The 25,334-nt window shown below is 43.9% G+C and overlaps 1 protein-coding gene across 4 annotated transcripts in view; it reads right to left on the bottom strand.

Annotated features, from left to right (window-relative positions):
• The window catches only part of SRGAP2 (SLIT-ROBO Rho GTPase activating protein 2), a 106,283-nt gene that overhangs the window by 62,838 nt on the left and 18,111 nt on the right, over positions 1-25,334 (bottom strand). For 3 of the 4 annotated variants that reach the window (XM_009991300.2, XM_009991299.2, XM_086627476.1), the window contains exon 2: positions 7,616-7,808. In XM_009991300.2, coding sequence (XP_009989602.1) covers positions 7,616-7,808 — 193 coding nt within the window. Of the gene's footprint in view, positions 1-7,615; positions 7,809-19,181; positions 19,261-25,334 lie in introns of those variants that run through there. The other variant, XM_086627475.1, reaches the window with a different exon arrangement.

The raw sequence follows: 25,334 nt of genomic DNA on the forward strand, positions 1-25,334 counted from the left end.
TCTCTACCAACAGACAAACTGGTTCAGGTAGAAGACAGGAAGCAAACTAAATAAGACAGTATTGTGGATGGTAGTAAAGAGATGCTGATGAAGGACAGTATTAAAAGCTGTTAAAAGTTGGTTTGTTCTCTCCTTTCCACCAATGATGTCAAAGTACTTTACACATTGACTTAGTATTTGCCCTCTAAAGCTTGAAGAGCTTCGGCAAGTGAAAACTAACCAAAAGCCATAGAAAGTTTGGGAATGAAACTCAGGAACAAAAAGCTCAGACCCTCCACTAGCTGATCTTGTTCTAGCTGTTCGAAATCCTGCCTCAAAACCCTTCACAGTCTGTTACTGCTTCACCACTTGGCTGCTCTGCTCTTTTCCTACGACCAGTGCAGCCGCAGATCTCCTCTGAGCAGCCAGAAGTCCAGCTGTGCACAGCTGCTAACTTGTCTTCTCAGCCTTTGTACCATCCATCTGCACAAACTGCCAACCCAAAACCACTCAGCTGGTTTGATCCTTAATATCCCACATCACATTCTCCATCTCATTACACGTTTTCACTACCTGGTTGTTCTCGGATGCCCCCTCTCAGGTATCAGCCCAACCCCACCTCCAGCAGCTCGGAAGAGCTGTGAGCAGCAAGGAGCAAGAGTTACGACTACAGACAAGGGATCAGAGAGCAGCACAGTACGAGTGCTCTGCTTTCCAAAGAAAATTGAAGCCTCAAATGGGAACCAGAAGAGATGCAATAGTTAACTGGCCAATTCCCAGCTGTCCAGGCTGTCCTACCGCAACACCCGAAGCTATTCTAAGGCAGCACATAGCACGAATACCAAGAGCCCATGAAAAGCATGGTGAGTAAAATTGCTGGTGTCTAATGGCGCCAGATGGGTTGTTGACACACTCCGTGTGGTTAGACATGAAAGACCATCCTGCAGGAAAAAATAATCACAACCCCACATGCTTCCAACCCGCGACCGGGATTGTCACCTTCGGGTCTGCACAGTGAGCGCCGCACCCTGAGCTCAGCCTCATGCAACCAGGGCTCCACGTGTTACAAGATTTTTCTTTTTAAATTCCTTTAATTTCTTGGTGTTTGTTGGTTCCACTAACCCCTTCCATACCTTGTTAAAACATTCTGCCTTGCTTTTGTTCAGGTTCAGTGATTTCACGGCAAGGTTTTACAGGAAGCAAGACAAAAACTCTCCATTATTTCCTAGTGACAGTTTTCCCACCTCTGGCAAAAAGCAGATAAAGGCAGGCCTTAAGACAGAAACGAAACAGAGGAGGAAAGAGGCTGCTACTTGCTTCAAGCCTTCCCAGTGGCCTTTAAAACTACACACACATTAACTGTTAAAGTACCTCTAAAAATGCAGCATTTTCTGGGGTGGAACACGGCAACAGTTTTCCCAACACAGAGCAGAAGTTATACAACTGTTTACAACAGACCCTTTTCTATCGTAACCACAAGCAGATGGCAGAGAAACAAGTTGTGATTTCCATTAACCATTTCATTTCCCAAAGGAGCTGGCAAATATACTTTGCTTCCAGTTCCATGTCACCACAGAGAAAGGATGAAAAAGGGAAGGAAAAATACGCAATGGGGACCGCCGGGTGTAACAGAGCAAGCTCAATTTCCACAGGTTCTGCAGATGACTGGAGTCAATATTCACCCTTATGGAGCAAAACTTTAGGACCTGGATATGAACTTTCTGAAGGCACTGGTGATTTCACATTCACAACTGCTTGACTCAAAACTTCCCCTGCAAGGAGAGGAGGAGGAGCAAGATGCCAACATCCAGGTTTATTTCAAACATTATTTATACTCGTTTAAAGATCGTGTGATGATAGTGAACCTGGAGCGTTTATTTAGGTTAGCCTAAATTGCACCTGATCACAGCAATCGGGGGTGTTTGGGAGCAGGAAGAGGAAGTTGTGCACAGATTTTAAGGAACCACAAAGTATGAAGCTCCGCGGTTTCTCAGCTGCTATCTTGATCGGGTTCTGTGCAACTTCCACTTCAAAGCTTTCAGTCGGTCTCAAAAGATCAGAATGGAAGATTGAGTCCTGAGTATCTGAAACTTCTTAATTAAATTAGTCATTCATACAAGGAACTCACCAACAATCCCATATTTATCTGCGACAAAGACAACACTTGGTTGGGCATTGCAAGGTAATCCTGTTCAGGGCAACAGCAGAGAAATCCTCGTAAACAACAACCTCTTCTCCCCATACTAGATTAAAAAAAACCCAATCAAACAAAAAACACACCCCGAAACCAGGAATAGGAATATTGGGTTTTCATAAGGAGTGCAAGACAAAGGAATGAGTCAGATGAGAATGAAAATATTACTCACTAGAAAGAGAGAAACATTTAAATTAACACAGGCATGTCACATCATCTGTGGGAACAGAAAACTCCTCCGACCATCCTTCCTTTGAACTGAGAGTTTTATGTAAGTCTCCTGGTGGTACATAGGAAAACTGAAGTTTCCTATTCCATCTCCCTCAAAATATTGAGGATCTGTTTCCTAGAAATGTGCAACAGCCACTTCAAGACCTGCTACCTCCCGAAATAGCGACTGGGATCCTGGGAACCGAGGAACTGATTTATTTCCCACTCTGCGGAGCAACCTGCACGTCCTGCCCTTCCCACCCCAACAGTGACCCACGGGCTCAGGTCCGAGTCTGCAGGGTGCACGTCTGCAGCACCGACCTCCTGCCCTGCTCTCCTGAGCAACCTGCTCAAATTAGACAGGGCGAAAAGGGAGAGATGGAAAGGAAGTTATTTTCAGATCGGTGCAATTGTCAAGTCCACCCTGCAAACCATCGGAGCTAGAGCCAGACCAAGTGTCAGAGCAGACACGTGATTGTTTCTCTATATAATTTTTCAAACCTGTCTGAATTTTGCCCTCTCCAGTGCACTCTGTAAGAGCAGCTGCACTCATACCAACCAACGCAGTGCGATACTGGGATCGCTGATATGATGGAAAACATCATGAAGATCCTTCCTAGAGTTTTACATCAATTTTTGCTGGTGATGTATCTGCATCTCTCTGGGTTCAATGAGGTCACTGAATAAACGAATGCTTCCTGCTTGGAAAAATCTTCCAAAAGTTGTTATTTGAAAGACTCAGAAAATAATTATCAGGACTCAGCTCCATTAAAAAGCATCACAGGTCAAAATAGCCTTTGAGAGTATTAATCAATAATAATAATAATCAATAATACTAAATATTATAATAATAATAATGGTGTCACCAAAGTCCATCTGACTCAAATGCTTTTGTCAATAACTCTCTCACAGCCTGTATCATCTCTACTTTAAGGAAATCATTTTACTTTTAAGAAAACGAAAATTGACCTTCTCTGCAAGCTGCTCATTCAGATCAACATTTGATTCCCCTTAAAGTCTTCCTGACACTGCTCAGTGTTAACTGTAAATTCTGAGAATTACAAGCATGGACATACACGCTGCTCCCTGCCCTGCTCTTCCGAAAGATTCCAGTTATGAACATCTGTTGTTTACAAGTGCTCAGCCTGAAGGTTGCCAGACTTATTCTGCATCTTCTACTTCAAGGCAAAGGCTGCCAGAAAGCCATCTGAATTTCATGCTGGGATATCCTGGACATTCAGCTCTCCAGCTGACAATTGCTACTCAGTATCCTACTTCCAAAGATTATCTTGACTTAAAACATGGCCTTAAAATAGCATCGTCTTTTCATTTTTGCTTTTCTTTTTTTTTCTTTTTCCCCCCAATTTCTCCCTTGAAAGGAATCACTCAAGGTTTGCCACGGTTTTTATATCGTTGACTGATTATTTGAATAGGCAAACGTCTTTAGAACAAAATCCCGTGAAACAGGAGAACTGAAGTTTGGAGTTAAAGGTCTCAGGGATTCACGGCAGCGGGAGAAGCACCTTCCTCAGAAGATGGAAGTCAGACCCCCACCCAGTGCTGCTGCCCGCAGGGATCCCTGACACCCAACAGGCCAGACGGACACTGCCGGGACAGATGCTCCCGTTTAAGTGCTGCACAAGAGACATTTAGTTGGGCAGATCTTCAAGGAGCGATGACTACACCAAGCTCATGACCACCAAGCTCTTGTAACAACTGGAGTTAGACAACTTGGACTGTGAAACGTGGTACTTTTTCCCCCCAGCCCATACATTCTGTGCAAGGATATTTACCACCAGGTACTGAAGAAGCCTTACCAAATATATACATTTCATATGACTATTCTCTTTAATAGCCTATTCTAACTGAAAGAACATTTTTAAAAGAGCATTGGCAAAGTGAGGTTTAACAGCAATGGTAGAGTAGTTAAAAGCGAGTAAAACCTGGGATAACTCCAACTGTCATCAACTCATACGCCACCTTGGCTAAACCAATCTGTTCCCCTTCTTCAAAGATGTAAAACGAGAACAACATACACCTACCTCTGTAAACCATTTTAAGATGCTGCAGTGAAGCTAGCTTCAAACTGGGCAATGTGCAAGCACCCTTTAAGTCCATCACCAGCTATACACAGCTTGCTGTCAAGACCAAACCACCTACGTTTCAAAACCCGTATGGAAAGTGTAGCCACCTGATCAGCTTACCCTGTGATGTGGCCACACTCAAGAAAAAACAAACCCCACGCAGTGCATTTGTCAGAAACCCAACACAAGGCTGCACTTCACATTGCTCTTTCCTTTAAGCGTGTGCTTTTACCAGCTCGGCGATGGATGGTGGAGGAAGCCACACAATCCAATTTCAAGGGTCAGACTGAAGCCTCCTACCCTTGACAGCATTCCCTTAAATGAACACATTCGGAGCAACTTGGCAATTACATAATAGCTATTGCGTACGAAAGCACATGCAAATTACAGGGTTCCTGCCTGACAGATTTCCTCCTTGACAGTGAGTTATGAGATCTAAAAACAGTAAGCGACGTGGTGAGCAGTCACTCAATGATGTGGTACCTTCCGACATAATTACCGTGCTATCGGAAGAACATGCTATTACTGGGTATTTATAGGGTCACAGCCAGGCAATTACAGAGTAGCCACCCGCCTGTGCACATCTCGCAGCCATGTAATAGCAGGCTCCTTGGGAGGAGAGATCTGATGGTTGGCTTTGATCAAATGGTCTTCTGGAGGCTTCCAAATGAGATTACAGCTTCAGCATCTACCCAAAAGATACCAGCCAAGCTACACTTCACTGTCCAGACAGAGCAGTGTTGGGGATGGGTAATTGGAATTGCTTCCTTACTGATCCCTGTGGTATTCTGACACATTTCTGAGTCTTACAGCCAGCAGACACAAATGACCAAACAAGAAATGGATGGAGCTACCCCAGACAGACAGCTTTACAACCGCGTGCCACTGCTGCAACAAATACTGCCCACAGACCCAGCAGCCTTACAGTTAAGAGTTAATTTTTCTTTCCTTTACTCCAACTCTTGACCAAATTAACAACTTGTACATTTGGGACTCGAACCTTGCAGGGGTTAACATATTCCAAGAGCAAGATGCTTTCCTGCCAGGAGCTATCTGCTGCTCATGTACACGGAATCAGGAGCCTGAGGAGCTCAGCCCTCTCTCTGCACAGCTGCGTGAAACTGATGCTCAGGAACAGGTTTTAGAGTATTTCGGGCAATATCCTGGACTTGACCAGGAAAGCATGGACATCGAATTCAGAAATTCAAGCAAAAGTTTTATGTGCTGATAAAATCACCTGTTCAATTCAGGCGACACTCAATAGCTAGGATATTTGAGGCCAATTTTGTCCAGGTTCAACTTTATAAAGCCTATCTAAAGTACAAAGAGCTCAAAAACCAGGGGCAGCAGTCAGTGAGGAAAACGCAATAGAACAAACAAATTTAAAAACCCTGCAGTATCACAGCCAGCATATTTAATTCACATGAAGCATGCATGTAGGATTCTGTTCAACTATGGCAAAAATTTGAACATTAAAAATTCACGCTCAATCTCAAAATAGGAAGTAAGCTAGATACAACTTTCCCAACACTGAAAGCTGAATACAAAAGTGCTTCTGATGGGATGTTTCATATCATGTAATATAAAAAGGAACCACCTCAATTTTCACCAGGAATAACAACAAAATAAACTGAAACAGAACAATCATAATGCAGAGGAAAATTATAGTTCCAGACACCATTTCTTTAGTGCCATCTTAAAGGCATGTGTCTTATCACAGCCTACAGTGATAAGAACACTCACTGTAAAAGAAAAGGAAAAAAATACTGAAGACAACTACAGCTCTATAGATATGCAGAATAACTTTTCTCCAACCTGTCAAATAGCTCTGCTTGGGAGTCCTGCTTTCCCAACAATGCACCACAATGTGCATTTTAAATGAGAACTAAAGTAAACGACATCAAAGCTGTACAGAAAGGAAACTAAAATGGTGCCTATTTAATGGCTTTTGCAAAACAAGATTCCAGTGGAAAGGGAAAGTTGATATACATTCCCATATCCCTCCAAACACAGCAACAACAAAGAACCAAACACAAATAATGGCCCAACCCAAACAATGCTCAAAGTGACACCGCACTCTGGGCGGAGGCAGACCCAGATGGATGCTCTCAGCCCAGTCTGTCCGCAGCAGAAATGATTCAGATCCCAAGGCTGCTTTTGCTCGGTGTTTTCCCCAGCTGCTACCCTGACAACAGAACCCGACGAGCTCGTGCACTGCCCAGATGTCAGCTACAGGAGCCCCGCAGCTGCGGCTTTGTGCTGCCCACCTACTCCCTGGGCGACGTCTCCATGCCACGTAGCCTGCAGCAGCCCCTTCTGCACCCACAGGTCCTCTCCTGCACCCCCTTCCTGGGAAAAGCACCTGTGTCCCTTCCTCCAGGCAGGAGTCAGTAGGAAATCAGAAGGCTCTGAATCCACGAAACCACGTTTGACACGTGTCAGTCATCCCAGCTCAACCAGCTAGGAGGGGAACAACCTAAGCAGTATGGTCAGACCTACCTGTAAATAGTGTTTCAAGCAGGTGAGACAACTGATTGTCAATAGGAGGTCTTCAAATTTTAATTGAGTCCCATTAGCTTAGTATCTAGGGATTTCCCTCCCCACCCCCAAATGGCACAGCTCTATTTGGAAGTACTATTGGCCTTAAGTTTTGAAGTGATAGTAGCAGAGCTACAACACTCAAATCCTACACTGAATATGTGTAGGATATTGAAAACAGAGAGCTGCAACGACAAATCACAGCACATAACAGATTAGAAACAGTTACTCTTAAAAAAAAACAGACCAAAGCCTCTGACTCTGAAGGAAATCCTGGCTTTGTCTGTCAAATCTGGTGTACAGCTTTGCCCACCTTCCCAAGAAAATTATTCCTTTTAGACATGCCAGTTTTTACCATCCCATTCCCTATCGACAACCATGACCTACTACATTCCTACAATAGGAATTACTGAAATGAAGCTAGCAACCAGGCTATGTAGAAACATGAAGTGGGTTCTGTGTTTAACACAAACTTGGGAAACATTTTATCCTGTCGTTCCCAACAGTGCTGGTACCTACATTCACTGTATTGGCTCGCTCTTTGCATTCCTACCCTTGTGACCACATCTACAGGAAAAAAAAAAGGACAAACAAAAGGCAAATACTCTACTTGAATTGCTGGTCTTTGGTGCTCCTAGTTTTAGCCAGGAATCTCTCAGCCAACTTCTCCAAATTCCTTGAGTAATCCATCTCAATCTCTGCCTTCTTGCGGAAGAAATCCTGCAAGTCCTGCAGTAACTGGACCCGAAGCTCACACTGTTGGTCAAGGCATTTCAGCTGCTCTACCAATTGGGCACGGATCTCTGTAACAAATAAAAGCACTAGAGATTAAACAAAATCCCATTAGAGAAAACACCATAAAAATTCTCCAGTAAAATATAGTCGAAAATATGTTCCCTCATTAGTAATATGTCAGCAAAGCTCCATAATGATTAACTGTATCTGCAGACAGAAAATCATTGTGATTGCATCTTGGAGGCACCGGTCACAGGAAAGCCATCCAATAACCTGTGATCCAGTGCACAGATCCACAAGCAAAGCTCTACTGTTGAAGAGTGCATCAATTACAAGTGTCAAGTGCATTTTTGGCATCAAGCAGAAGTGGTCACTGCCTAAAAATGTACTGAATCTCAGTCTGGAAAAAGGACTGAATGCTGCAATACCCCATGTCAGCTCAGAAAAATCACTTCAGGGAATTTCTATCAAATTCCTTTGCAGACTACTCTTGATGCAGAAACAAGACGTTGCACATACTGGGGCACTCCCCAAAGGCAACAATTTCGGATTATTCAGTTAGTTACTGAGGCTCCAGCTGTGCAGCTCTCATTATAAACCGAGCCATTGAAACAGATAAAGACACTCCTTCGGAGAGCCAACGTGACAGCACTTCCCATTAGGGAATTATCTCCAGGAAGTCTATTTTTCTTTTTAAAATATCTGCAAGTAACGTATCTATGTCTAAAGGACCCATGAAGCACACAGATATAGGTGTTAATATTGTTATTCTGTATAATTATTACTAAATATATTGCTCACGGTCAAACAGGGCAAGAAAATAGCAGAAACATGTCAGTCAACCTAAAAATGCAGAAACATTCAGCGATGCAGCTAGTAGAGAATATTTGGCTTTTACACAGGCAATAAACTCAACACAAAAACAATAAAATATGCACCTTCATCTAAAGATCTCTGAGCGCTCAAACTTTAGAGATTTTTAGAGATGCTACTGCTTGTCTGTTACTGCTGCTCTTTCCAAAGGTTTTCAGAGATGCGTTGTTCCAAGCGGAATTCAGAATCAGCAATAAAATAAGGAACATTCAGGTCTTCAGCATGCACAGCTTTGTTTATGTCTGTGCATTGCAGCTGCAGGCACCCACCACTTTGTCATTGCAGCTGAAGATGGGCAAGTATCATTTCCCAAACGCAATTTTTTAATCAACTACTTCATCGCTAATTCCTGAGATACGTAACAGCAGAGGGCAGCTTGGCTTCCTTGGCACGCTTGTCCCTTTGCCCAGAAGAAGCATACCATCTGGGCCTCCGAGTGCTTTACTCCTGCCATGCACTGTGAGTAGCAGTTGCCTTGAATTGTGCTCGCATCTGCAGGACCAGTTTCAGGGGAAAAGCATGCAGCTCCATGAAGAAAGCATGCATCTTTATTTTAGGGACTACAAAACCCAAAACACATGTATACAAACACAGCTTCTAGTAAGGCTTGCCCCCCCCAAAAAAAAAAAAATCTGCAAAAATGTTAGGTTTTCAAGCTTGAAGATGACCTTGATTAGCACTTTAATTTGGGAGTACCACTTCTCTGAGACTGTAGTACCCAGGGGCTTCTGTAGCTTTCACTCCGAGGAGAAAACACAGGCAGCAGGTTGTAATGCAGAATACAAAGGAGTAGTCAAAACCGTGACACGTGGGCAAAGCTGGTCGAGTTCATTTTTTTTCCTCAGGAGAGAATTTTAGAAAACGGAAAACTTGTGTCTCTTCATCAGGAAATACAACTACAAGCAAACACACAGGCCTGAGGGGTCCAACATAGTCCTCTAACCAAAACCACCCCAGCACACCCGTCTCCCCGGGCCCAGGGAAGCCCCAGCCACGCTTCCCTCTCCAGCCCTGGCAGCTGCAGGAGGAAGGGTGCGGGCTCACCCCTGCGCCCAGCACCACCGGGTCCTCCCGGGAGGACTACGAGGAACCTCTACGCTGCAGCACTCGCAAGGGCATAGCCCTCGGTCCCTATGGAAGGTGGCATGGGGAGCCACGAGTGACACCAGGGAAAACCCACCAGCTGTGTTTCTTGCAGGTTTGTGCAGTTTCTTTGTTTGGGAGATTTCTTTGCTGTTTGCTCGGTTCCAGCTAGCAAAAGTATTTCAGGATTAGCAGGGGCTAGGAGGGCACAGGGAAAGAATAAATAGTTATATACATTAGATCTGCTAGCACTTAATTAGAAATTTGCTGCTTGATGCTCAACATATGCTATATACACTCATTCAGCTCGATTCCCAATCACAAAACTACTAATAGAGGAGCAAAACTCTAAAGAGTAGCAGGTTTGGTCCCGTGCAATGTAAACAAGACAACCCCATTCTACCTGTGGCTTTGTCATTGAGACTTTCACAAAGAAAAGAAGGTGAGGTAGTCAAGATGACAACAGCACCAAAACATGCAGTAACAGTGTTTCTTTACTGTAATGAACCAGTCTGCCCCAGTCCTTAACCTAACGCTCATCTGCAGGTCTGACACTCAAGAAAGAACATCCTTCGAGGCAACAAGTAGTAGAAAGCTCTTCCTCCCTTCGTGTTTTCTCCTCCACCCTTTCCCCAATAAAAGGGATTTCCCAACATAGAAATAACTCTGCGACCTTCCCAGAAGTCATTGGGCAAAGACACTAACTTTGGGAAGCTGGGGCTTAGTTCCTAGACCCACAAAAAGGTATCACACAAATACAATACTTGAGCAGACCTGGCATCTTCTGCTAAGCAGACACAGAACAAGAGACAGAATTCAAATGTAGCCAATGTTTTTCATTGAATATGATGTATTTGTGCATTTAGGATTTGATCATCTGCCCAGTGTTACTTTTTCAGAAAAGGTCAGCATGGATGAACAGTAGGCACCATGTTTAATAAGAAGATTGGAATAGAAATAGAAAATACCCGATACAGCTCTGACAGGTGATTCTGTGGCTACCCACCCTTCTCTGTGCTATAACTGATGAATCTTTTATGAGGGCGACAACCTGGCAAACTCTGAGGTTCTCCATCAGTCATGTTCTCAAGGGAGAAAATAGATTCAGGAGAAAAGCAGAAATCCAAAGGACCACTTCCAAAAAACAGGTAGTTCTCAAAGACCAGAAGATCAGCAGAACATGTGTATTTTAATATGAAAATTAAAATGAAGCTCTTGGTTCTCAAGGTGGGATACTTCTCACACAGCTCTCCTGCTGCACAGCAAGAACTAGTAACCTTTTCCTGTAGTAAGAAATGCGGTGTCAGCACTTTTACTTTCTGAATAAACCCAGTGTTTTTGGCGGGGAAGCGGGACAGCTGATGGGGCTGCCCGCAGGGGAACAACGAGCTATTCAGCTCCAGCTTATCGAGCCCGTGGCGCTGGGCTGGCGAAGGGCAAACCTTGCTCATCTTTCCAAAACACACCACACAGCCCTTTGCCACAAAATAAAATCAAGAATGCAGGAATTTCCTGAGGCTTACTGGGCTTTCTAGAGTATGAAGTGTCTGCTTGTTTTCCTATTGCTTACACAAGCAAAAGATATGTTTTTTTCAGACTTCTGCCCAGAACATACCCCGGCAGAGTCAGGCTGTGCGTGCTGCAACCCGCGGGTCACCGTGCCACACGGGACCTTTTCATGTCTGCAGGCACAACAACCACTTTCACTTTGAATCTGCTGCTTTCACATCTTTTAATTTACACAGGTTATTAGGTTAACAGCCACTTTGAAAACCAAAAAGCCTTCCACCTCCTCTCCTTCTCTCAAACTCGTAGACCTTAGCGATCCCACTCTCTGGGATCACTGAAGACAGGGAACAGCATCCCAAAGACTGCGCTCCTGCTGCCGATGCTTCAAGTGCCTGAAGGTGAACGAGCATGTTGTATTCAAGGTCAAGATGCCTGTAGTGGAGTGAGGATTAAACACCAGGTATCGTTACTCTCACACTAAGCCTTGCCCTGTATTGCAGAATCCTCTCTATTGTATTTCAAGCTCACGTGGCTGACAACTACATAATTAAAACATCCCTAGTAGCAATAGAAAAGTTTGACATCCGTTTAAAACAAACCATTTAGTCACTTCCATCACCAGATCGTAAAGTCACCCAGGTCACAGAGGGACAGAGTACTGTATAATGCTAGACAGTTGCATAATGTTACTTTTAGCCCTTTTGCAACTACCTTTCACCATTCCCTGCAGCACTCAGCAGGCTTGTCTAGAAGGATCTTCTACTTTCTGTATTTTAGTCACATTTGTCATTCTCAACATTTATAATCTCTGATTTTTTTTTTTCCTTTTTACACTTTGAAGCATATAAAGTATTGATAGGCACAAATGATACTGCATTATCATGAAGGTAATTGTCCTTGAATAAAATGCTAGTATTTAAGTGATGGGGCCTCTAATACTTCATGGAAAGGTCATCACCAGTGGTTTCCATCATAGGCAAGTCAAGAGACACACTACATTTGAAGCCACCACCATACCTGGTATAGTCTTTAAAAAAATCTGGATGATCTTCATGAATTGATTGTTCCCACTTGAAAAAGCCTGCTGGTTCAAACTAGATGAGCGTTCTGGTGGCTAGTTACACGGCAAATCTGAGGTCCCAGAACACTCCTGCCCTACAATCTTGAGAAGGATCCAGTAATAATTTAAAAACTGATACTTTTTTTACACTTGAGCAGATTATAAGAATTGTGGTGCAATTACGGACCTCTACTGAACAGAGGGAGCTTCTCAAACCACACCAAACAGGAAAGGATTTCTGCAAAGCTCCTGGCAAGAATCTGCAAACCAGTTACACCCAGAGCAGGTGGATACATACACTCTGACTGGAACTATACCTTGCTCTTCTACAGCATGCAACATTCAGCTGCTGAAAAAGAATTTACCAAAATTATGTTTGTAGGCTTACGCATCCTATAAACTAAAGTTGGAAGTACGGAAATAAAAAAAAAAAAAATCTGTACCAACTGGTTCACTCTTTGGTACGTCATGTACAGAGCTAGAAGGATGAACTCAGACCCAGGAGACCTCCTTGCCCAGTCATCTCACGCACTCTGAGCAACGTTCTGCTCCAAGCAGGATCATGGTTTCAGCTCTTCCCAGCGATAAGCTTTGACAGCTCTATCTGGATAGCAACACGGTGAATCACAGCCTGCACAACACAGAGGACCAGGAGAAGGCACAAGCAGCCTGAGCTGCTTTTCAGTGTCTAGCTGCATCTCCATGTATCTGCACCGTGGCTTTCTCAAGATGCTCCTACCCCTATCCCAAATGCCATGCTGCATAAAAAGATGACAAGCTTGGGAAAGGAGTGGGATGACAACAAAACAGAACCACCAATCCCCAGCTCCCGCCCAGATTAAACAGCGATCCTCTCACCCACACAAATCCGCTCCAACTGGCAGAGCTGAGCTCCAAAACCTTCCGTGCTCCCGCCTTGACTTCGTGGTCCCCGCGGCTGCTTTGCGAGGAGCGGTCCTCCTCCCATGTTAATGCCATGGAAGTTTAACACGAGCAGGAGGCACATCAAAATCAGAGCAAAAGGGACTCAGACCACGAATGGGAAGGTGAAAGTCAGCAGATTCAAAACCTTCACGCACAGCTCAGTTACCCCCGAGTTTGCAGGACCCCGGCCCCGCACACAAGAAGCGATTATGCAGAAGGACTGGACGTCACCAAGCATTAAATTGCACGCATGGCTCTAACACAACGTTATCTTTCAGGTGACTCAGCAGCATATGAAGGACAAAGCAGTCCAAAATGAACAAAATCTCCACATCAAACAGAAGACTGGAGCAGTAATTTTAGATCTCAGACACTGTCTGTGATGAGTTTCTCAAATCCTCATGTTCCAAAAGCTGTCAGGCACTCGGGCGCAGAACAGCGGAGTGAGATGGAATCACAGAATCATCTGTTTGGAAGAGACCCTCAAGATCATCAAGTCCAACCATTCACCCCACACTGTCATGGTCCCTAAACCCTGGAGCAGCACCAACACCCGCTGGCCCCGCTCTGCCAGCCCCGCTCAGGTTTAGGTTAAAATTACAGTTTAGTTTGGAGTTAATGCTCCATTCAGTTTCAAAAAATTAAAACCAACACTACAGCTTCCAGTAAAAGTTAAAACCATTTAAACATACAAATAAGTTTTAGAAAATGATTGAATTACATATTCTGACATATCCCCATCACATCACTAATTGCTCAGAATTGTTCACATTTGCTCTACCAACATATACAAGAAAGGCTGTACTCGAAAAGTGAAAGACTTTGTAGTTTTGTGAAAAGAGCCTCAATATTTTTTTTGGTACACGAGTACAAGTTGGGCTGTGACAAATGACAGACAACAGCCCAACAACCCTGACTATGGCTGGGAGGTTTAATGACTTAGAAAAGACTTCATGCAGCAACAGGGAGAATTTCCCAGAACAAATCGCGTTGCTAGCCGAAAGCTGTTGATCCTCACAGCCTTCAAAATCTCACTGTGATGTAAAAACTAGGCTTTGAAGTGAAAATGATATAAGAGGAGGAAATACAGTCTTTTGTTTAAGAGCAGAGCCAGAAGGGAGATTCAGGTTCAGGTTCATAATCCCATCAGAAACTGCATGCCCTGGAAAAGGTAAATTTTCCTTTAATAAACAGGATATTCCTCAGCCATTTGAGAAAGATTAACATTGGGTAATACGCATTGACAAGAATCTCTTTATAGTTATAAATATATAAACAGAACTGTAGGAGTCAGTAGCTGCAATTCTCTCTAATGCAGATTGATCAAATTGTCTTGAGGTGCAAGATGAGCGCATGAAGTTTTGCATTACTGAAGCAGAAGAGGCGGGCAGGAGACATGCTTAAAAGCAAAAATTAAGGCTAGTCTCAGTCTCAGTGAAGTCCTGAGAACACTCATCTTTTATGTTCATACCTACATCATAACATATTTGCATCACTAATTACTTGGGTCTACCAGCTTTTCTAGGCACAACAAAAGTGTCACTCAGAGGAGTGAGGCAGCTGATGCTTCTGCCTTTATTCCAGTTGTGTAACACCTTCATTGCAACCGGAGCTTGGAAATTTTATGGGAAATTTAAGCACCCTTCAACTAGAATGCCATCGAACACAGCAAGGCTATACACTGGTTTTCCCCACCCATACGGAAAAACACTCATCTGCCATTCACACTGATGCAAGGCTTCAGATCTGCAAAGCTTTTAAGCAAATGCTCAAAATTATGCAATTAAACATGTTGACAAAGTTGCCAAGGCATTTAATCCACACAGAATTCAAATTAAATATTTAGATGGGGGTTTTTTTTGTCTAATGAAATAGCCATGAAAGTCTCCTTTGCTATTATCAAAACACAGTCCACACTGTTGACTTTTCAGGGAGGATGTTTAAAAACAGAATCCAGATTAAATTACCCAGTGCAGGGATTCACTGCCCTAATTCCAACAGCAGAGCGTGGGGAACTCCTCCTGTGTGCACCAGCAAAGTCCTCGTCTTTGTAACTAACCCACAGTGTGCATAAACACCCTGATAAAGGGGATACGTCCAAGTATATCGAGCAATGTTACATTTTCAGGTTCTACAATTGCTTATTCAAAACAAATAGAACTTCATCAACACATTTAAAGTAAGTGAAAAACCCCAAACTTACAAGCCAGCAGCAGGAGCGTTACAACTGCTTCTGCCGACAGGAAGTTTCACAGCTATTTTAGGATTGTCTGTACTCAGTTAAAGGTTTCCCCCAGATGACATCAAACCAAAAAAAAAACCTCAGACAAACTTTTGCTTATGCTTTCCCATTTCCTGAATGCTGGATAAAATACTGTGGGCAAGTAGTAAAACTACGTTTTATCACTGGTTTGCAGCATGGATTTATTTCATAAATGATTTAAAAGCCATTTTGACACACGGACTATTAGCACAATCAAAAGCAATGCACACACACCCCCAGTCCAGGTTTTCAGTACTCAGAAAATTCTCAGTTTGAGCTGACCAAACCTTTGTATCCCCCAGTAACGAGCATCCCCCAGTAACGAGCATCCCCCAGTAACGAGCATCCCCCAGTAACGAGCATCCCCAGCACCCGTGCGCTCCGGGAGGCCAAGATCACTTTGGGCCCATTAAGCAACCTGAAATAATACGTTCTCCAAACAACTTCTTAATAGTTATTTGAACAATTTCCTCTCATGCAAGGTGACAAAGCCAACACCGCACAGATGGCCACAAATTTGGCGAACATTTTTAACATAAGGGGTTTTTTTTCCTGCTTTAAAAGCCCTTTCCCCGTCTGGCCCAGGGCAAACCAAGCCTCTCCAAAGCACCAGACTCCCAGGGATTTTTCATCACGCTCTCCTACTGACTGCTCAAACCTTCTCCCACAAGGAAGAGATTCTTTCCTCAAATCCTGCTGTGTTAATTATGAAAAAAGGTGGTTAGCAGTGGAAGGAGCCTAAACGTGTGCTCCCAGTTACAGGAAGCCAACAAAAGGGAATAAACGCAGTGGGGAATGAAACTTCGCACATGCTGGAAACATTTTCGGTCAAGTTACTCCCAATTTCTCACGAAACCAAGGCTACCACTAAAATGTAAGTTTCTGGATCCTTTCTGGGAGAGAGGATGGGCATGGGGATTTCCACCGGGTATTGCACAAGGCGCTCACGCTCCGAGGAAGAGCAGTTTAACTCCTGCTCCCCCACCAGTCCCAGGACCACCCCTGTCTCCCTCCACCACCCTCTGTTCCCAACATGGGCTGTGCTGTCCAGCACACTATCGACACCACAATTTAACATTTTCAACACCACGAAAAAGTTACGAAGGAATGATCTATGAAGTCCGGGGACGGCTCACGAGCAGTGATCATCTTGAGCTTCCCCATGGAGCATCAAAGTGCAAGAATTAATCATACCAACCAAAAAGTGTGGGAAATGACCAGAAACACCCTTCAGAAACTATGTTAATTCATTTGCAAGCAATGAGCTGCCTGGGTGTGGAGGGAGGGAGGGAGGGAGGGGAGCCAGGTACTCATGGCTCTTCGTTTCAAACCAGGAGGAGATTTGAATGAAGAATGCTGCACCGCCGTGTTCCACGCTGCACAAAGGAAGTGAAATTCCTCCGTAAAGGGAGAGGCTGGCAGCTGGCTTCGACAGAAACGTCTAGTTATTCTAGACTGGAAATCCATCAGGAAGAGGCAGCAGAACAGGTCCGTGAGACAAAAGCGGAGTTAAGGAGCCGCTGACCAGCACCGGGTGCACCCGTTCTCGCCCCCAGTTCGGAAATGCCCCAGCCCCCTGCGAGAGCCGTGGGACACTGTTCTGCTCCGGACCAGCTTCAGTCATTTTTTGCTGCCATCGTGAGCCTGCTTCACAGAAAGCAGTTTGGAAAACCATACTTTAGTGTAGAAAGCCAGAAAAAATAAAGAAGGAAAACCAAGCAGCTAGAACTACGTCCTGAAATCATGATGGAGCAGGAGATGTAGGATCATTCTGCATTTCATCATTCTGCCTGACTTTCTCCATTCATAAAGCTCTGCAGGACACCTGACACGAGAGCTCTGTGAACATTTAGTGAACCTCAAGGCTAAACAGCATCCAGCAACTGCTGAGAAGTTCGATTCCCGCTCCCCAAAACACAGCCCCCAAGTGGCAGAACTTTCTTCAAAACAGCTCAAAAATACTTGGGTGCCACTGAAATATTCTCTTTCACTCTACTTTTTTTGCCCACAATGTATCAGTACCCAAATTCAAAAAGGGGGATTTTTGGATGAGGACAAAGGAGACTTTTTTTTTTTCCTTTTTACTAATTTTAAAAATTATTTCTCCCATGTATTGTTTTCTGTAATTCCTGCTGTGTTTTCCTGGCCTGTTTTAGAAAGTTTCTCTTTGCAGCTCCACAGTTACTCCTCCCGAAGCCTGCTCCCGGCTACACAACACGGAGGAGATGTTGAACAGCCACAGCTCCAGCCCAAGACTTCACATACGTCTTCGTTCTAACTGAGCGTTAAGATTTCCTCCACTGGTGGTGACTCAAGCCGAAGTGAAACAACGGCTTCTTTTGCCTTCCGAGTTTTTTCTTGAAGTCTTTCAGCTGCATTATGTCAAATATTGTGAGGGGTTTATTTTAATGGTGGAACAGTACTAAACTGAATTGAATTATTCATCAGAAGCGTGTAATGCGATCATTATTTCTGGCATTTGCCATATGTTCTTACCGCCTCAACTCACTTCAGGAATCCCAAATTTAACTCACTGTACATCATTAGACTACCACGTTCAGATGCACGCACACACAGAAACATCCATAGGTGAGAAAGTAGCATCCACACACACACAGACACATGAAGTCCTCCATAGTGCTGTTTCCTTGGGAAAACAGTCCAGGGATGGAGCAAGTCCCCCACACCCAGTCCTCAGCCACCTTTGGTCCTACTGCAAAAACTTAGTTCATTTGACGTTATAATTTTCCATTTCTCTACCTGTCAAGGGTGCTCCAAAGGTTAAGTAAAGTTTGGAAGTGCTGAAAGATACTGGGATGCAAGAATCCAGATGCAGTATTAATATGAAAGATTATTACTTCTTCCCAATTCCCAAGACCTGATAGTTACACTCTTACATATAAGAATTCCACACAAAGTAACATCAAGTGTATTTTTCAAATCAATAAAATTGCCAGAACAAAAAGTGGCAATTTCTGACTTATATTCATCTCTTGAATGAAAGGAAAATCCTTTGGTGATTTATGTCATATATTTAGAGGTACAAACAGAATGACTAATGCTGGTGTCTTATTTAATTTCACCTCAGGATTTCTTCTCCTCCCTCTCCTCTTTGGTAACTAACACATTAACATGCATAAACGATCGAGAAATAAATGAAGAGGAACAAAGAGGGTCATGTAAACACTTCTCAAGCACAGCCCAGTAAACTAAATTTCAAAATCACTTCCAGTAGACTGCCAACTTCCACGGTTGTCTTAGGCAGCTGGGGGAAAGACAGAATTGTGGGGTTGGTTTTTTAATTGCATCAATGATTTTCATCCTTATTTTGTGTTTAAGATGACATTTTAAAGAACCAACACCAATTTACCTGGAATGTTTCTTAAAGATACAAAAAAAAAGAACAGGATGAGGCTTCCTTTCAAAATCTAGTGACTATGTAACAGTGACAGAGAACCTTGGGTTAGTCCCACTATTCCAGAGGCATCCCGAAGCTGCCACGGAAACGAACACCTTTCCCTGGTACCGCCACTAACATTCTCCTCCCTGTCCCTGGTCTCGTGTGGATAAACCACACTTGGGAGCTGCCACAGCCCGAGAGCGGCCATCAGATCTGAAGTCTCCCCCCGTAACGCACACCTCCCAGCTCCTGCAGCTGAGGGTCCCCAGAGACCCAGGGCTGGATGTTGCTCCTGGCTGCCCAGCCCATGGCAGCCAGGATGGACCCACCTGGTCGGTCACGAACAGCCCAGCGCGCGCCCGAGCCAGCCGCTGGCCAGCAGCCCGGAGACCTGGACACAAGAACCATGGAGGATCTCTGCAGCCCTTCTTACGTTCCCGTGTCCCTCTCCACAGGATCACCAGGTAAGGCTCTCAGTCCATCGAGAAGGACGACGACTGTCCAAAGAAGTCAACAAGGTGAGTCAAATATATTTCAGCAGCCCGATCCAGTGGTTGCTGCCTCCCTGTCAGTCCCAGTAAAGACACTGCCGTGCGTGTTTCTGGGAGGTTTGGAGAACTATTAATTACCCATAGACATTCCAGGAGAGGTGAATAATAAGCATCATTACAGACATTTCACAGATGACTTCAACAAGATCAAAAAGGTCTGAGTTATTTGCCCGCGGTGCCAGTGGACACTGATGACAGAGCTGGTTTCCACCAGAGCAGCCTTTTATTTTCCCCACTGTAATAACTAACAGCTGCCATTAAACCCAAACTATTACATAAAATCAAAGTAGTGCCTCCAAACTGGCATGAGAGTTGACGATAAATCAGTCTTAACTGTTTACACAAGAAATCAAATTGGAGCATTGTTTTCCATTCATATGTAGCACACCTAAAACCAGCAGATATAAGCCTAATTTAAAACCACAAAACAAGTTTGCATTAAAAAATATCTTGCTCCTGTCTCCTGGTTGCTTTCTGGCTCAGTCTTTGTTCACATTCATATGGAGTTTACACCGGGAATACTCTAGGAAAGCAAAGGTATCCCAAGCAGGCTTTTCCTGTACAATCATAGGAAACATTCCTTTAGTTATAAAGATTCAGCTGTGTGAGTGGAGGACTGCTGTCTCGAAAGGAACTCACGTTCTCACTCTACAGCATCTCTTGTAAAGAGGGGAAATGAATATTTGTCAGAGCCTGCAAAGCTCGAATTATGTGAATCATCATTTTTCTATCAGTTCTTTGTCAGCCACAGCAACAACCACTAATCAGTGCAGCTTAGACCGGACCAGGAACAAGGAGATGCTTATTTTTCATGTGCCTTTGTCAGAAAACTGACATTAAAACTCAAGTCCTCTTTTTTAAACACACACAGGCACACACACTTTATCATTTAGAAATCATTTATGTGGCTCCAATGTTTAAAATAAATTACTCAAAGGTCAATAAAAATAAACCATACAGCACACACTGTTTGGAAGATGTATAAGGTTCTGCCTAGTTTTTGCATAGTAGGAAACCTGTGCGATAAAAATAAAATTAAAATCCTTTCTGCCTCCCTCTAGTCCCCTCTGGTGAAAACCACCTATTTCCCAGAAAAAACCTTTTCCGAAGAAACAAAGAGGCAACCCACCACACAAATTGCAGCCATTCATTAAGATGATCATGTAGATATATGACTAATAGTCAAAAGACAAAAAAAAAAAAAAAATATATATATATATATACATATCTTTCAATCAGTTGAAGAGAGTACAAGACACAAAACCAGGTACTAATCTGGATTCCCAGTACCGATTAGATACTGGAATCAACAAAGATTCCCTGAAATCAAGTACAGCAGACATCAAGTACGTGTTCACTGAAAAGCAGAATGTTGCCCAGTGTCATTTCCTCCCACTTCTGAGAAGTCAAAAGGAGCCTTTTTATCAAACAGACGGAAGCGGGGACCGAGGGAAGGAAACAATCCTGCTCTGATGGAGCATTTGAAACACGAGGCAAAAATCAGAGAGAACGCACTTGTTACAAGTACGTGAGTAAAGCTGCCCGTAAGTTAAAGCTTTGCAGGATTTGATGTTTCTAGAAAAATTCAGCCTCTAGATATCAAAGATTACCACTATTAAGAAAACCACACTAGGTAACTGAAGTCCTTCAGCACCTATCAACATCAGAAAGCTCTTCCCTCCAAGCAGGAACCAGAGCAAAACTGACAGCCGCACGCGTTTTCCGAAGGCAGGAACAAAAAGCCCTTCTGAGCAAAAGTGGGCAAGAAATGTGTGTCTTCCATAGGGCCCCCGAAGGCTGGGGAGGGGGAGCACAGCCAGGGAGACCCTGCTCCAGCATCCTCCACGCAGAGCAGACCAAGAGCTTTATCCCTCAGATCCCATCAGGTGGATTCTGGCTTCTGCGTAAGGACTTCTGATACGCTGGAGCCTCTGCCCGGAGATGTGCCCCCGAGCCCCAGCTGGCAGCAGGGAGAAGGGCAGGACCACGAGCGGCAGCAGCGCTGCTGTGTTTCACAAGGAGTGGGGGAAAAGACTGACCTGGCCAGGAGGAGGCTGTCCCTTGGTTCACATCTGGCTTCCCCACACATCTGCATGCACAGGAACCTTTCCTGACCGCTGTGCTGCACCTAAGGAGTTCCCACATCTGGCTAAGTGCTTCTGCTTCCAGTCCCCCAGTGTTTGACCTCACTGGTTTATCTTCAGTGGTTTGAAACCCCAAGAGATCTGCGCTACAACTCTCTTTTATCTTTCATTCTTTTTTGGATCGGACCCCCAAAACACAGTGCTGAGTTTAGAAATTTTTTGTTTTCCCATGCAGACTGATCCCAGCAGGGCAAGCACCACACTGTGTCTCCTCCGTACAGCTTCTCCGTACCCAAGCCCTGATTAGCAACTCACTCCATTTTTCATTTGCTTAACGCAACTCCACAAAAACCAATTCAGTCCCTAGAAAACACCACCAAAAAAAAAAATTATTAAAACCATTTGGAGCAGATGAACCCAAAGCACACGTAAGCCATTCACTGTTGAAATTCAGATACTGGGTGTGACTTATTTACCTTTCCTATTTGAAGCTCCAGCCATCTGCCAAAAGGAGCCCCTGAACGAGCACCGTACGGCACCAGCCAAAGTCAACACGGAAGCCAAGCGTTGGGCTCCAGCTCTTCCACCAGTCTCGCTACCAGGAATGTTTATGTTGGTTCATTTACCAGTGACTTAAAACAACACACCCAAATAAACCAATCAAACAAACAGCCAGCACAGAAATATTAGAAATAGCTGGGAAGCTTTTCAGTGCCAACTATTTTATGGGCCAGTCATTCTCAGTTTCAGTGTGAATTTGGGTTCACATTACTTCAAGACATCTCTCCAACCTCTCTTTGGAAAAAGCATTTTGACTTAGAGAAAGGAAACATCCAGTTTATCCAGAGATTTAAGCAGCCCAGGAACATCCACATTTCTCAGTCTCATTAAAACACCAAAGACGGTGGAGCATTTTGTTTGGGCTGGGGGCACGAGGGGTGCAGCTTGGAAGTATATCTACTTAACAAAAGCCTGTGTCAGGAAGGGCTATGAATAATACTGTCTTAACAATATGGAGCAAGAAAACAAATGGTGTAGTAAAACCCTCATTGATAAAGTTACACGTGTAACTTTCAATAGAACTTATTTAAATTTATATGCTGACAACACCTCAGATCATTTATGAAATCCAGTTATCGACATCCTTGAATTATCAATACATTTCATTTTCCTTTATTGCTCATTACATGCATAAATAATTAATGCCACGAAGCTGTGACTGACGTTTGTAAATTCTCATAGTGGTGGACCATTATTATCAAGAGACATTCCTGCGAAGAGCCAGGACAGATGGATTTGTTATCACCATTTAAAATCCAACACTTTCACAGGAACATGAGAATAACTTACAGTGGGAAGTGAGCAGTGAAAGCTTCAGACGCTCTGGTCCTATTTTCGTTTTCCAGAGAATGAATGGTAATTTCCCATTAACATGAGAGATCTGTTCTCTTACTGCTATGAAGCCATCAGCTATCTGAACAGAGTGAGTAACCTTATCAAAGCAAGACCCTGTACCTTACAGTCTGACTCACACCGAGACCATCTGGACAAAACATTCAGACAAGAGCTTTAAAAAAACCCCAACATCTTGAAACAAATTGCCAGACAGGATTACACAAAATGATCTGTCGAACGTGATAGAGACGGCCAGAAAATCTTTGAAAGCAGACAGAGGGTAGGAAGCCTGTATCCTTTTGGGATCCACGGATGAATTCTCTCTTTACTTTTCAACGTTTTCAGATATAAAACCCAGAAGCAGGTTACACATCGGGGGTTAGAGGGAGCCCACGGTCCTGCAGTGTCTTAAGAGACATTAAAGGATCAGGTCATCGTTTGCCATAAAGAATCAGCCCCCACTCCCCTGAAGTCATGCAGAAGCAATTCTAGCCCATCTCCATCAGCTGCTTTTTAAGTTACACCAGCAATCCCCCAACAGGAATGCCATGCCACTGTTTCCTCTTACCAAACAGAAAAGAAATACTCAGATCCCAGGTACTCCTGCTCTTTTCTACCTTGATCTCCACCGACAGCACTCAGCAATGGCTCCAGCTACTAAACCAACCCCCAAATCTTAGACTTGATTATCCAGGGTAGTTTTTATCCTTTATCTCCCAAAGCAGATGCACTGATAAACCACTGAATATAGTTCATTTCACATTTGCCTTTCCCATTAATGAGTCCATACGTCATTTGCCAAAGGACATACCGATAAAGTCAGCCGAACTTTCCACTACTCCCCCTAACAGCTTAATTACGGTCTCAAATTTGGAGCAAGCCATGACAACTGCGCATTTGTTTCCACATTTCATTTTAATGACACTCCAACATCTGCAGAGGATGCTGTAATTAAAAAGGAATAAAATTATGTTTAAAAAAACCTGGACGTAATCAGCTTATTTGCCTGAAGAAAATGGATTACACAGCAGTGAGCAAGTACGGATGCTCTTCGGCAAGAGCCAGTAGTCAGCTGGCAAACTTTAAAGGCCTGAATTACACTATTCCAAAAACTTAAGCTTGGGAAAAGCAAAGTAGACACTCCATCTTGCTCTTAAGCATTTCATTGTTTCAAGAACTCCAAGCTTTTTTGTTTGATAAGTTCCAACAGTTTGTTGGTAAGTCATTTTTTAGGGGGAAGTCAAAGTTGTGCTTAGGGGGGGCAAAAGGACACCATATAGAAGAAAACCAAAAGAGAAAAAGCATAAATTGAAGCGTATTTTTACTATTAAATATCCAGTATCATTTCAAAAGGAAAAAAAGACACCAAGAAATGCAGTGATACTGTAGTATCGTTGTAAAGGAAGCAAGAACACAAACAGAGCACCAGCCCATTTCACTGCAGGACAAACACCCACCCCTCGCCCTGTCCCGTATTTACGGAGTACAGTAACTGAGTCTCCCGTCCCTAACCTTGCATCCTCCCTTGTCCTTCCTCCAGAGTCTGCAGACAGGGCAGAACAAAAAGAACTGTAAGAAAACCCCCTGCATTTAACAGCACTGGGTTCAGTACAGCTGCTGACGCTACGTTTGGCAGTCCCACAGCATGGCTGGGAGTCTACTCTGTGTTGGACTGGGAATACCATCACACTAATGAGATAAGCATAAGGCATCAATCGTTGCAGCATTCCTACTTACAAGTAACTCACACCGCAAGCCAGAAGTGCAAAACCTCCTCAAGAACAGGATGTCCAGCTTTTAATCTCCTTCTAAAGTACACCTAAGAAGCCACTGCATAGGAAGGAAGTCAGGCCAATCAGTCTGAGGACAGCCTGACACAGTCTGCCCTTCCTCTTCACCTCACCTGAAAAATGTCATTTTTAGCCACTGTGACACTCAGTAGCACTCCTGTGTGTCCTCACTGGTGATGTGCAGAAGGACTGGACTGAAACACACAGCTCCACATTCGGAGCTTGCATCAGCAACATACTCAGCAATGCAAATGATGTTCCTCAAACTCAAGAGCCTGCTGAGGAAGAAGACAACGTGCCTGGTGACAGCAGCTGCTTCCCCTCCGGCCGAGACCCACAGCAGCCCCTGGAAGCAGAAGCATCAGCAGCTTTCTCACCAGAAACCCTGCACTGAAAAACGAAGTTGGAAGAGAAACTACTTCTCCCTGCTCTACTTTGCAGGGAGGGTCTTAGATGACAATTCTTCAAAAGGAGAGTTTGAAAGCAATCCCCATCACTGCAGATTGCTCTTAAGGACACTGTGGTTTAACCCCATCACTCCTCTGCTCAATCACTGCTTCTTGCAGTTCGGGTCAGAAACTGTATCTCAGCACAACTGAAGGGCTCTTAGTGCAGGACTACCCCATGGGTACACTCTCCAGATCACACACACTTAACCCTAA

The sequence above is a fragment of the Tauraco erythrolophus genome, chromosome 27, assembly GCF_009769465.1.
Source record: "Tauraco erythrolophus isolate bTauEry1 chromosome 27, bTauEry1.pri, whole genome shotgun sequence".
NCBI classification, from domain to species: Eukaryota; Metazoa; Chordata; class Aves; order Musophagiformes; family Musophagidae; genus Tauraco; species Tauraco erythrolophus.